Source organism: Notothenia rossii (genome assembly GCF_949606895.1).
Source record: "Notothenia rossii genome assembly, chromosome: 2".
NCBI lineage: Eukaryota > Metazoa > Chordata > Actinopteri > Perciformes > Nototheniidae > Notothenia > Notothenia rossii.
The window spans coordinates 48,652,750-48,666,771 of NC_136904.1; the positions used below are offsets into that span (position 1 = coordinate 48,652,750).

General features: G+C 40.6%; 1 protein-coding gene across 1 annotated transcript; it reads right to left on the reverse strand.

The window, feature by feature from the left end:
* Positions 1 to 433: 433 nt before the first annotated feature.
* LOC307028155 (uncharacterized protein) lies at positions 434 to 8,470 on the reverse strand. Its single transcript, XM_079662960.1, has 5 exons — positions 6,810 to 8,470; positions 6,205 to 6,522; positions 5,695 to 5,749; positions 5,194 to 5,347; positions 434 to 1,357 (listed from the first exon to the last, which is right to left on the reverse strand). The coding sequence occupies exons 1-5, from the start codon at positions 7,446 to 7,448 to the stop codon at positions 1,231 to 1,233; spliced, it is 1,293 nt and encodes a 430-aa protein (XP_079519086.1). The 5' UTR covers positions 7,449 to 8,470; the 3' UTR covers positions 434 to 1,230.
* Positions 8,471 to 14,022: the final 5,552 nt, after the last annotated feature.

The window sequence follows — 14,022 nt, forward strand, 5'->3', positions numbered from 1 at the left end:
AGAGCTGGTAATTTGCTGCCAGGACATTGTCCGTTATTCTACAGACACTTCCGTCAACCCTTTAACGGATATTTCTGTAGATTTACAAGACTTTGTCTGTACCATATACGGACACTTCCGTCAACAATTTAACGGATATTTCTGTAGATTTACAAGGCTTTGTCTGTACCATATACGGACACTTCTGTCAACCTTATAACGGATATTTCTGTAGATTAACAAGACTTTGTCCGTAATATTTACGGACACTTCTGTTAATCCTAATACGGACAATTCCGTATTTTAACAGTCCTTAGTATGTACTATTTACAGACACTTCCGTTAATCCTAATATTTTTTTTTTTTTAATCTTGGGATAAAAAATATATATATATCCTAATCCTAAATAAATAACAATCATTACACTTTCAAGCAAACAGAATAAAGCACAATATATAGAAATTGAACAAAATGTATAAAATGTTTTCCATAAAAGTGCATTTATTTCCTTTTTGCTAATGTATAAAGTGCATTTAATGATGAAATGAAAAAACTGAACTTTTCTCCCACTGCTGTTGCACCCTACTGGCTCACCTGTCAGTGAGGAAGGAGGAGCCCCCTCCAAGAGGATGTAGCAACTCCGTCCTACACCTCCCGCTCAACATTACCCACTGACAGGCGCTGCCCCAACCTGTAGGAGAACATGCAGTGACAAATATCACCCTCCCAACTTCCCTCCCCCCGAACATGGGGGATTTGAACCCAAAGAACCTGTGGTGGTGGGCAATAATTTTACCCCTCGCTACCTGAGTGCCATACAAATGTTTTTTTTTTAAGACATTTCCATAAAATTGTAAAACCCTAACATGAACATACATTCAAGTATGTAAAATAACAGCAACAATAACCTTTTTCTTAACACCATGATGTTAGAGGTCGGGCTGTGTGTACATGTGCGCCTCAAGATCAAATTAGTAGTTATAAATTCCTCCCACTGTTTGCCACTGCTGTTGCACCCTACTGGCTCACCTGTCAGTGAGGAAGGAGGAGCCCCCTCCAAGAGGATGTAGCAACTCCGTCCTACACCTCCCACTCAACATTCCCCGCTGACAGGCGCTGCCCCAACCTGTAGGAGAACATGCAGTGACAAATTAAAAAAAAGTAAACTTTTTTTTTTTAAGTGTGTGTGTGTTGGTATGTTCAGTCCAAAAGTCCAGTCCAAAAAGTTCGGTTTTGAGCTTTGAGGAAAGCTCACATTTGCCAGTCAAATTCCTTCAGCTCAGTCACGAGCTTCGACAGTTTTGGAGGAATGTGATGCTGTTTCTTCCCCTTCATCTCAGCCTTGGACCCTCGGTCAGGATTCATTCCAAAGAAAACTCTAAGGAAACAGAAATATGTTTAGCTGCACATGCAACTAAATGAATGAAACTGAACTAAAGAGTAACATGCAGACAAAGCCGAGATACTACTTGTAGTGTGGCTCTACAGGAGTGGAGCCGTCTAAAATAGCATACATTTGTTTTCTCCACCATGCCCGTGTGTGTGTTTCCATCTACAGCTAATGTTGCAAAATACTACTACTACAATAACACTTTGCTCCTGTAAGCTGAGCAACTCAGACAACGTGCTGTTAAAGTCTCTGCTCATCACCAACATACTATACTGGAAATGTCCGCATAACCCGTGCACCTGTGACTTGTGTGGATATACTGTACGTGCAATGAACGATCTCAGGGCACCGTTAACTCAGTGCATGAGTAGCACAGCTAGTAGTAGTCGCTAGTAGTCACGAGTGCTGAAAGAAGTTGTGACGATTGATAACAAACTTTTAATCTGAAATGTATGTCTAAAATTAATGAAGAATGAGCAACTGCATGGTCTATTTTGTGACAAAAAAATATATAATTTACATGAGCCGTCAAAAATGGCCGGCGAGTCTGTTGTAAACAGTCCTGTCCGGGAAGATTGTTTCAATGACAGTGGGACCTCTTTCTGGTCCCTCTGAACCCGTTCTGGATCACCACTCCTCGGTGGTGGTAATAGGTTTGCATTTGAGAATACAAACATTATGCACCTTTACAATATGAATTAACAAAACTATTATTTTGTGCTGACAAACTAGGCTATATAGTGTATTTAGTGACTTTTCCTGTCATAATCACCACTGTGACATAGCCTACAGCCTCTATTTTATATGTAAAATGTCTTGGTATTTGCTACATTTATCGTGGAGTTGTGTGTTTGTTAAACATACATATACAATTTAGAGGTGACAGTGTGCGGTGTTATAGTTTGTTAAATACACAGGTGAAAATTTGACAGGAAGAGTTACTAAATCCACAATGGTTTTGGTTATTGGCTACATACTATAGGTGGATCATGTTTGTTTGTATTCTCATAATGCAGACCAATCCACATAATCACGATAGGCGAGTTGTGATCCAGTGCACAAAGACGGAGGTCCAGATTTCATTGCAGCAGCTTTACAGGCAGCCAAGGTAAAGAGGGTTGATTTATTTGATCGATTATGATTGTACACAGTCTATATACATTTTAGTCAAAAAATAGATAACATAGTTGCTCAATTTTGATTTCACACATACAACCACTGCATTAAAACTGCATCTAAATTTGCTACTTTCAATATCGCAGTCTACTTGTCAGATTTCAGTCAATCTTAAGTGTGACACAACCACTAAGCTCATCTGCAACAAGAGCACAGGCGTCAAACGTTGAGTGGAGTGGTAACTGTGACACTTGGTGCAAATGTACACGTTACACAACAAGTATTAACATTGGGGCATGAATCCTGGTATGGATTTTGTTATATTAGTCACAAAAGCAGCTCACATAGAATCAGTGCTTGAATTGGGCCGGTACTCACCGGTACGCAGTACCGGCACGCAGTACCGGCACTTCTGATTTTTACCCATGTGGTACCGGCACTTCTTACTGAGTACCGGCAAGGTGCCGGTACTCAGTAAAATGCCGGTACTCAGCCGCCGGCAATATACGTATATATTGTAAACGCAACGCAGCGCAAATGTGGGTCTGACTCTGCCTCACAGAGGGTGACTGGCTGTCTACATGACGTGGCCTGCCGACATTGCCACTTTCATACAGATCATACTAGTGCCCTCGATTGGTCTCTGTGTGTCATTCAAGCTCGGGAGGGTGTGTGTTGGTGTATGTGTGGCGCGAGCGAGTCAGAAAGCGCGCGCACCGGTTACGTGTATTGTTGTTAGCATCTGGTGCTAGCTAGCTGCGCTAACGGATATAAGGAGCTTTTTCAACAACAAGGTGGAGGGAGAGTCCTTTGCTGTCAGACTGAGAGGCTGAAACTACAGCTCTGGTGAGGTAAATTACTCTCTGAGTCTTTAGATAGTTAACTTAGTTTAAGTTATCTCAGTGGGTCTCAAACGGTTCGGTCACCATTTATGTAAACACATATTTCCATTTGAGGGGGTAGTGATTAGTAAAATATGCATGAATAATACAAACAAAATGTTAACTAGGTGAAAAAAGGTAAGATAAACTTGTTGAGAGCTAAAACTAGTCTTTGCTGTTGCCTCAAAGAGGAGCAGGGGGGAGAGGAGGGAGACAGGAGAGGCCGATTCAGGAGCCCAGACACACTCACAACTATAAATGAACCAAAAACAAATAAATAAACAAGTTTCAATGTTTTTTCATATTGGATATTGTATGTTATTGGTTATGGCCATGTACTTATGATTTTATGATTATTTAAATGTAACATTTTTGTTTCATATGGGTGTAGTCTCTTTATTTCCCCCTCAAAATGCACCAGATTGATGCATTTAAGTCCAACATTTAAAAAAAAATATTACCGGGGGAGCATGCCCCCGGACCCCCCTATAGGATTTGAGGCCCGGCCCCACTGTTCCCAAATAGATTTGCAATTTTTTTTAAATAGTAACCCATCTCCATATGTTTCTTTTTGGGTAGTAGATTTAAACTAGAGGGCTATCACTTTGTGCAGCAACGCTATTGACAAATAAATCCAGCAAAATGGCACAAAAAACTGGTAGTGGCCTCAGGGACGAGGAGTAATTTAACCAGCCAGTAGGAGTCAAGCTTTACTTACTTTTATATCCATAAAGAAAAAGTAAATCTGTTTACAGTTGTTTCATTATGGATGTTGAGAGGTATCCATATATCTCTTCATTTTGCTCTCAAAGTGCACCAGATTGATGCATCTAACTTCAATATTTAAAAAAAAATGTTCCCGGGGGAGCATGCCCCCGGACCCCCCTAGACTAGAGGGTGTCAGGTCCACTCCCCACTTATAAAAATAGCACTTTACCACTGCACCCCCTCTAATCTCAGATGCACCCTGAGTCATTTTGTTTAAGTACAGTGAGCCTTTCTAAAATATACAGTAAAGAGACAAACCCACCAGCATTATAGGATATACTATGACTTTGTGCAAAATACTTGTTGCTGATTTAGAGTACTGGCACCTTTTTTATTCCAATTCAAGCACTGCATAGAATAGCCTAAATGTGTGTCTTTGGTTAAAGAGATAGCTCAGAGATAGTTGTTAGGAATATTGAAAAATGTTTTCCCAATCACCCAGTGTCAGAGCCTAATAAATGCCAAATGCCTTAGGACAGACCTTTTCTATGTACTTGGTGTAGTCTGAAGTTATATGAAAGAGCATGGGCCTTCAACAGGAAGCTGCAAAATGTGCTGCCTGTGTTATAGGAAAATGTATTAAGTATTGAGGGTTTAAGTGATTATCTGTTTGATAATACACATTAACATGAAACAAACAATAGAAAAGATCATGTGTAAGCAAACAAACTTTACACAACACTGGTGATAGTGCTGTCAAACAGGTCTATGAACTATATGAAAAAGTTGAATCTGCAATACAATTTTAGGCAGTATTTGGGTCCCTGGTTCATCTCTCTCAGCTAAGGGGTCCTTGGACTGAACAACATTGAAGACCCCTGTCAAAGAGCAATGAATATCTTGGCTCGATTGTAGAGTGTCAATGGGATCAAAAACATATAATATATATTATATTTAATAATCATGATCCCATAAGCATCCTGGAATTGAGCACAACTATGCTAGTAATCTAAGGGACGATGAGTGGATACCTTTTTACATGCTTTGTCTGGTGGGAAGCCCTCAGTCTCAGAATTTGAATACCCCAGCTTATACATTTCAAAACAATGAGCTGCTTACCTTTGCATGAATTCCAGGGTAGGAGACATCTCCTTTGGATATTCAATGTTGTAGACATAAAACAAGCAGAAAGCATAGCTCAGGGCCACAATGGGGGAGGTGATGTGGTCATTCACAACTTCCTGATCAACAGCAATCTGGAATAGATGGTCACCTTAAACATAGATCACAAAAACAATATCTATTACTAATTTTAAAAAATAATAACGTACACACGTGCCAAATCTTCCATACTCAGTCCAAACACAGGTTATGGTAAGAACAAGCAACAAATACTTTGAAAAGGTATTCTGCATTTAGTTTGTCAGACTTTACATACAAGTGTACTTACATTTAAAGATTTTGGCCCTAATCAACATAGTTCTGAGCACCATTTACAAAACAAAATCAACCAACTCTATACCTTTTCATCACAACAAATCGTCTCATCAGTAAACCTAAGAACAAATGGAGAACATCTCTCCAAGCTTGCTGGGATGCAAAAATGATTCAACTACAAACCTCTGATTAGGATGCATGGGGTACAGGGGAGGCTGAGTTCAGCATCTGCGGAGTCCTGTTTTCGGAAAATAAAACAACAAAGATACACATATGAATGTGTTGATTTTATGTTTCCAATGTACGCAAACACACAGTCAGGCAGGCAAATAGACCATCTGCCAGAGTCTGTATCAGAGGCAACCATAGACAATAATGTTAATAGTAGTTATAAAAAAATATTGTTTACACAAACATAATCGATTAATGTTAGAATCAGAATCCTTTTCGGTCAGGGGGGGAAAGTCTGTCCTTACAAGACCTTGTTCTATTAGGGGACAGCATTTGGTCCTCCAAGACAGAGGAGCTCTGCCGGGATGGAAGTGTATAATTATATGAGGGATTCTCTCCTGGTCGGGAAAATAAATCAAGGATTTTACTGATTTCCTTTTATCTTCGTTTCCAGGAGAGATGGTTTACCAATTTCGATATTATCAGCAGCGCAAAGTGGGGTTTAAAATCCATAAAATGTACCTCATTTTTGCAGAAAAGGTGATCAGGGTTTTCCTTGAAGTATCTCACAATGCCACAGATCAGCTGTACTGGACCTTCACCCATCTTCATCCCTTTGGTGTCAAGGAAGTTGTTGATGCCCGGTTCTTTTTTGGAAAGCTCCTGTGCCAGCTTGTTTTGTACCGAAAAGCCAAGGAGTCTAGATGCATGATCAAACAGGTGAGCAGCTTCAAATATAAATGGCCACTCTTCCTTTAGGACCTTTACATTGGTTCCGTCGTTGATGGTTTCACGCTGGATGGGATATGTTTCAGCCATCAGTTTTCGAACAGATGACTTCTAAACATATGAGGCAACAGTTAATCAAACTAATAAATTCAATCAATAATAAAACAAATTATCAATATAAATACAGATAAATCAATTTCGGGTGAAAATAGCTGATATACAAGCGCACAACGAGTCCCATTGTGAACTTGTAGATCAGTTATTTTTTGTTAGTTATACAAAACCAATTTGAATTGATATACCAAAAATAAATCAAACTCAAATATTCACCTCTCCATTACTCAATCAAAAAGTAATCCATACATACACAAGAACATAATGGATGGTTGGAGCCCTACCTGAGGATCATGGGTTTTCAAGGCACTTTTCAATTCATTTCGTTTTGACAGCAGTTCTGCTCTACTCTCAGTTCCCTTTACAGCAACATCCCACTCCACACATCCATAATGATCGGAATTTCTTGACTTTTTCTTCCGCTGAACTTCACCCTCTCCACCCTCTGCTCGCCTCTTTCCTGGGGTTGATGTTCTCTTAATATTTTCAACTCTGTTTTCTAGCTGGGTAAAGAGAGGACCACAACCATCTTTTGCAAACGGCATATTTCCAAAGGGCTCTGTCTGTTTGAAAGACAGAGGATATTGTCCTACAATGTTCTTGGCGATTTCCATCAGCTTGGATCTACCAGGTCTTCCAGGGTGTTTATGGAGGTAATCATCAACAACGATCCGAACCATCTGTAGTCTTTCTTTCGACTTTACCCATTTATTTTCACCCAACACATCCATGAGCTTTGAGGGCATTTTGTGCCATGGTATGGAATATGGCTCACAGGATGGGGAGTGGGCAGATGGGGTATGGGCAGGTGGTGCTTCAGGTGGTGTTGGGGACAGATCATCACTCTGTGGCAGAGGTGTAGATGTAGGGCCAGGGCCAGGGCTTCTGAACTGTGGTGCAGCTTGTGAATCTATGGATGACATACCCCATAAATTAACCACATCACCAATGCTACTAATTAATGAATACACTGGTTTTCAATGTCCGTTGGAGACCACCAGGGGTACAAATGGACCCTTAAGGGTCTGTGAATTTGTACAGACAGTATACAGGGTTGTGCAATATATTGATATATCATATGAGATTATTGAATAGGATTTTGGGTATCATATTGTGATACCTGTTGTGTTTTCCTGATTTTAAAGAATGAACTGAACTTACCCAACTGTTAACATTACATAGTCATAAATACATAATGGTGATATTTGATTTTGTCGGTGTTGTCCACCCCTCAGTACTGTGCAGATTAGGGTTACAAATAAAAAAACGTACCTCCTTGGAAACCTTTAACGAGTCTTCTGCACTGAATGAGTGGCAGAGTGTCCTGAATGTCCGGGGCCTCCACAAGGATCAGGTCATCTTCACATTGAACTCCTAATTCCACCAGTCTAGCCATGAGTGCATCCATCTTATCACTACTGAGCGATGGTATGGCTTTCTTAACCAACTCTTTCACAAGCTCCATGTTGGCATGTGTTTAAGAGGAATGAGCAACCTCGCACCTCTCTGGTAAGAAGAAAGTGGATAATAATCATTAAGTTTGTCCAGATTTTGGCAGCTGAACATATCAGACATATGTTCATCAACTTCATAGACTCCAAGCTCAGGAACCCAGCTGGCAGTTTTCCCCCGAAGCAAAAGTAGGACACTCATTTCATTTTTTATAATAATGCTCGCTATTTGTCCTAACTGTAGTTGTCCTTTAGCATATCTCAGTAAGACAAGCATACAATTTCCATATGGCGTGCCTTTAACCTGGACCTTCTCTGTGACAACTGAGTTACTCGAGTCAAGTCCAAATTCTTCAACTGCTGTCCTTATGCTTTGGTCATAGAGCTCAGGATAGAACCTGGTGGAGTCTGAAACTTGAACCTGGGGGCTAAATAAACTACCGCAAGACTGATAGTCCTGAAACAACTGATGTCTATCAGCAAGTGACTTAGTTACATTTCTGAAGTTTTTACTTGGCCTAATACACCTTTTAAAATAAGAATGTTTCGATTCAAAGCGCATCGTCCAAGTATGTATGAGTGGGCCAAACTGTAAACTCAAGTGGGCATAGTGAAGCAGATAGTGGTGTTTCGGTCTAAGTTTAACTCGTGGGAATAACTGTTGCCTCGATTCCACATACAGTTCGATCAGATCCTTCATATAAGCAATCTGCGACTCTGAAAGGCGAGGTGCACAGACAAATTCAAATAGCTCCCTCAGAAGAAGTACCAGTTCCCATACTGCATTGTCAGCATCTTTAATACGGTCATGCACTAAAATAGGCAAGAATCTCAAAAGCCACCTGTTTTGGGCTGCATGGCCTCCAAGCTTTGCTCCTTTAATGGGAATAGCGTTTAACTTGTTGCTGCTTTCACCAGGAAATGATTTGAGTCTGGCATTAAGGACCTCATAACTGAACCACTTTTCTGTTTTGATTAAGAACTGCAAACACATTGCTAAATCATAGTCAACCACACCCTCAAACAGGTCATGTGCAAGACAGGGCGGCAGTCCAGGCTGACAGACGTGAAAGTGAGACAGTTTGTTGAAAACACTGTCACCTTTAATACCGGATGCGTTTTCATTTCAGGGTTACTTTCCAGTAACTGCACAGACTCATTATAATCAGCGGGATTTCGATGAGTGAAAACCGTGAGAGGGTTAGAATGAAATTCATTTCTTGTCGCTAAACAGTATCTACACATATATTCAGCTGAGCTGAAATTTTCTGTAAACCCACCAATCGTGTGAGAGCCCAGATTATCTCCCATTATGCATGCAACAGTACCTTTATAGATCTTTCCTTCAAAAGATATGCCCCTTTCCTCAAGCTCACACAAGTCTGACACAAGCTTACTGAAAATCGTATCCACTGTAAAATCTTTGCAATCTTTCTTTATACAGAGTAGTGCCAACTGTATTTGATCAACAGTTGATCGCTGGTGTGGATGGAAATTTGCCAGAGTGAAGTAGACAGCTAATACCTTGTGCTTTTGCTTGGCAGATCCAAGTGGATTAGCCACCTCAAATGCATCCTGAAATAGCATCACCTTTAAAGACTATGGATCTGAGGAAAACATGGCATTCGATTTCATGGCCCACCCATCAGTGACATCACTGAGTACATCATCTTCAACATGAGGATTAGAACTGTGCTGAGCTGCACCTCCCTGTTTCAGAATTGCTCTGAGGGTTTCCAGTATTGGAATGTAATGATAGTGCCTCTTCTGACCTGTTTTATTGTGCCCAAGATTGACTTCAACAGGCTGAACATAGTTATAGTGCGCCTTGTAATATTGCTGCCTTCTGTGTTGCGTAGTTAAAGGACCATTTTCATACAATGCCTTGTGCATAGGGCTCTGCTCGTATGCACTCTTCCCAAGACATATTAATGTCTCTGTTGGAACACCATACTGCTCAAGTTCACGAGCTAACACATCCATGGTATATTCCTGTTGAATATCATTTAGAGTTTTCATTTCATTTGCTATCTCTGTAATTGTGGAGGCTGGGACCAAATACTTTGCCTGCAACCCCAAGTAAAACTGAGCAAGACTCTCTGTGTAGGCGTCTTTCTCTTGATCACTCCCAAAATTGTCACTGTGTTCTGCATCAACAGCATTAGGCTCAGGCTCTACATGTGATCCTTCACCTGGCAAAGACCGTTCTGCGAGTTCACAAATATGAACAGGGGCTATCTTGGTCACATCCCACCCTTTGTGGTATCTGGAGATATGCGCTGAAAAGGATGACTTTACATTAAACGTCTTAGAACATCCATCAAAGGGACACATTACAGTCAGACCCTCATGAATGTGACCACTCAAATGAGACACAAGACTTTTAAGATCTGCATATTCAGTGCTGCAAAAATTTAATGAGCACTTCAACTGTACAGACACACTACGGTTCCAAGTTTGTCTGCTCCTGTCTGAGTGTGTTCGTGCCATATGCACAGCAAGGCTATTGTATGTGGTAAGCTTCCTTCCACAGTCCTTATGGCCACATAAAAAAAACACATTACTAATATTTCTGTGTGATCTGCAGTGTTTCAGGTAATCGGTCGAAAAAAATGTCAAAGAAGCCTATCGAATATATATTAGTCGATATGATACTATTATAGCTGTATTGACCGCAGTGTTTGGGGGGAAAACACTGTGCCAATGGAAGCTAACGGGAAGCTAACGTTAGCCCGAGGCCTTTTACAATACTACTTTTAATCCAGATGTAACCACAACATAACACACACACCTTCAAATGTCAAGGAAGCCTATCAAATATATATTAGTCGATATGATACTATTATAGCTGTATTGACCGCGGTGTTTGGGGGGAAAACACTGTGCCAATGGAAGCTAACGGGAAGCTAACGTTAGCCCGAGGCCTTTTACAATACTACTTTTAATCCAGATGTAACCACAACATAACACACACACCTTCAAATGTCAACGAAGCCTATCGAATATATATTAGTCGATATGATAATATTATAGCTGTATTGACCGCAGTGTTTGGGGGGAAAACACTGTACCAATGGAAGCTAACGGGAAGCTAACGTCAGCCCGCGCGCGGCCTTTTGCAATACTACTTTTAATCCAAATGTAACCACAACATAATACACACACCTTCAAATGTCAACGAAGCCTATCGAATATATATTAGTCGATATGATACTACTATAGCTGTATTGACCGCAGTGTTTGGGGGGAAAACACTGTGCCAATGGAAGCTAACGGGAAGCTAACGTTAGCCCGTGCGCGGCCTTTTGCAATACTACTTTTAATCCAAATGTAACCACAACATAACACACACACCTTCAAATGTCAACGAAGCCTATCGAATATATATTAGTCGATATGATACTATTATAGCTGTATTGACCGCAGTGTTTGGGGGGGAAACACTGTACCAATGGAAGCTAGCGGGAAGCTAACGTTAGCCCGCGGCCTTTTGCAATACTACTTTTAATCCAAATGTAACCACAACATAACACACACACCTTCAAATGTCAACGAAGCCTATCGAATATATATTAGTCGATATGATACTATTATAGCTGTATTGACCGCAGTGTTTGGGGGGAAAACACTGTGCCAATGGAAGCTAACGGGAAGCTAACGTTAGCCCGAGGCCTTTTACAATACTACTTTTAATCCAGATGTAACCACAACATAACACACACACCTTCAAATGTCAATGAAGCCTATCGAATATATATTAGTCGATATGATACTATTATAGCTGTATTGACCGCAGTGTTTGGGGGGAAAACACTGTACCAATGGAAGCTAACGGGAAGCTAACGTTAGCCCGCGGCCTTTTGCAATACTACTTTTAATCCAAATGTAACCACAACATAACACACACACACCTTCAAATGTCAACGAAGCCTATCGAATATATATTAGTCGATATGATACTATTATAGCTGTATTGACCGCAGTGTTTGGGGGGAAAACACGGTACCAATGGAAGCTAACGGGAAGCTAACGTTAGCCCGCGGCCTTTTGCAATACTACTTTTAATCCAAATGTAAACACAACATAACGAACACACCTTAAAAAGGCAACGAAACCTATCGAATATATTAGTCTATATGATACTATTAAAGCTGTATTGACCGCGGTGTTTGGGGGAAAACACTGTGCCAATGGAAGCTAACGGGAAGCTAACATTAGCCCGCGGCCTTTTGCAATACTACTTTTAATCCAAATGTAACCACAACATAACACACACACACCTTCAAATGTCAACGAAGCCTATCGAATATATATTAGTCGATATGATACTATTATAGCTGTATTGACCGCAGTGTTTGGGGGGAAAACATTGTGCCAATGGAAGCTAATGTTAGCCCGCGGCCTTTTACAATACTACTTTTAATCCAAATGTAACCACAACATAACACACACACCTTCAAATGTCAACAAAGCCTATCGAATATATATTAGTCGATATGATACTATTATAGCTGTATTGACCGCGGTGTTTGGGGGGAAAACACTGTGCCAATGGAAGCTAACGTTAGCCAGGTTGGAAAGATACTAATAAAACAACAACACACAAACCTGCGAAAATAAACTAACCATAAATACAAACTTTACCTATCAATTCAATGAACTGGCCAACTTTTGCACGGGGGGATACTGCTTAAGGACTATATTCTAACTGGGGCCAGTTAGAAGAGAGTTACCTGCCAGACGTACACGTAATAAAACAAATATTTAACATTAACACAAATGTTATGTTTACCATAAATGTCCTTTTTGATTAAGAAATGAGGTTCCATTCCCAAATTAAACACAATGAACCAACCTACCGAGCAGACTTTCAGGTTCACTTTCAGTGCGGGATTCCTGTAATGGCGGCCACAGATATTTTTTACCGCACAAAAGCACCCACAATGCAATGCGCAACCAGTGTTGCCAGATTCTGTGAGGGACACAAACAAGCCACAAGGTCTAGAGAAAATAAGCCCAAAAGAAGTGAAGTGGGCCACATGAGCACTTTAAACCTATACAGCAACTATTAGAAAATAGCAGATCACAACGTGCCGCGACGCGACGCGTTGTGAGCTTGTAGACCTGCTAGAGCTCGTTCCCCCATTTTGGAGCATTGTGCACCGCTCAAAGTTGTCGCAGAGCGCTGCACCCAAAGTAAAAATGATTTTGACTTCTTCTTCGCTGTTTTTTAGAAGTGCAACCAATCAGATAACACCTGTATTAAGCTCTGCATGCTAACAGACAATGTAATCGTATAAACAAAGTAACTACTAATGTGGTTAAATAAATGTAGTGGAGTAAAAAGTACAATATTTTCTCCCAGAAAGTATATTGTAGAACAGGGGTGGGCAAAATTATTGCGTCATTGCGTCATCGTTTGCGTCATGACGTAACAGTTTACGTGCCTTCTTATGACCCACACAGCGTTTTACGTTGCAGATTTTCTCCGCAACACCGCTCACAACAACATCAATAGAAAACTGCGTCGGGCAGTTTTTAATCATACAAAGCCAGATTAAATTAAATAACTACTTCTCCAACCTTATACCTTTCTCCAGAGTGCCGTGGTGCATTGTTTATTAATGTGGTTCAGCTGCATTACTGCCTGCTGCAGTGCTGCTCGTGCACCGGAGTTTATTCTCCCGTTAACTCGCGGCAGCGGCTGCTGTAAAGTTTTCACTGTCTGACTGTCACAACAAGCAGCTGATAAATATCCCCCAACCCCCATCAGTGAATGTGTTTTAGTCTGAAAGCTGTTTGGCATCACAACGCTGTTATGAAAGTTTCTCTGGCATTCTACAGGTGATGTTAGCATAGCAACCGAAGCTAATCAGATTATCTTGACTACTTTTACTTACTTTTTTTTCGTTATGATTTTACTTGTGATGGCCACATGTAGCCCATGTATTGATTCCATCCGATAACTGCAATAATACAAAACAACAGGAAAACGTCTGCCTCTAGTCACTTTGCTCGGCGCTACTTCTTGTTACAACTTGTATAC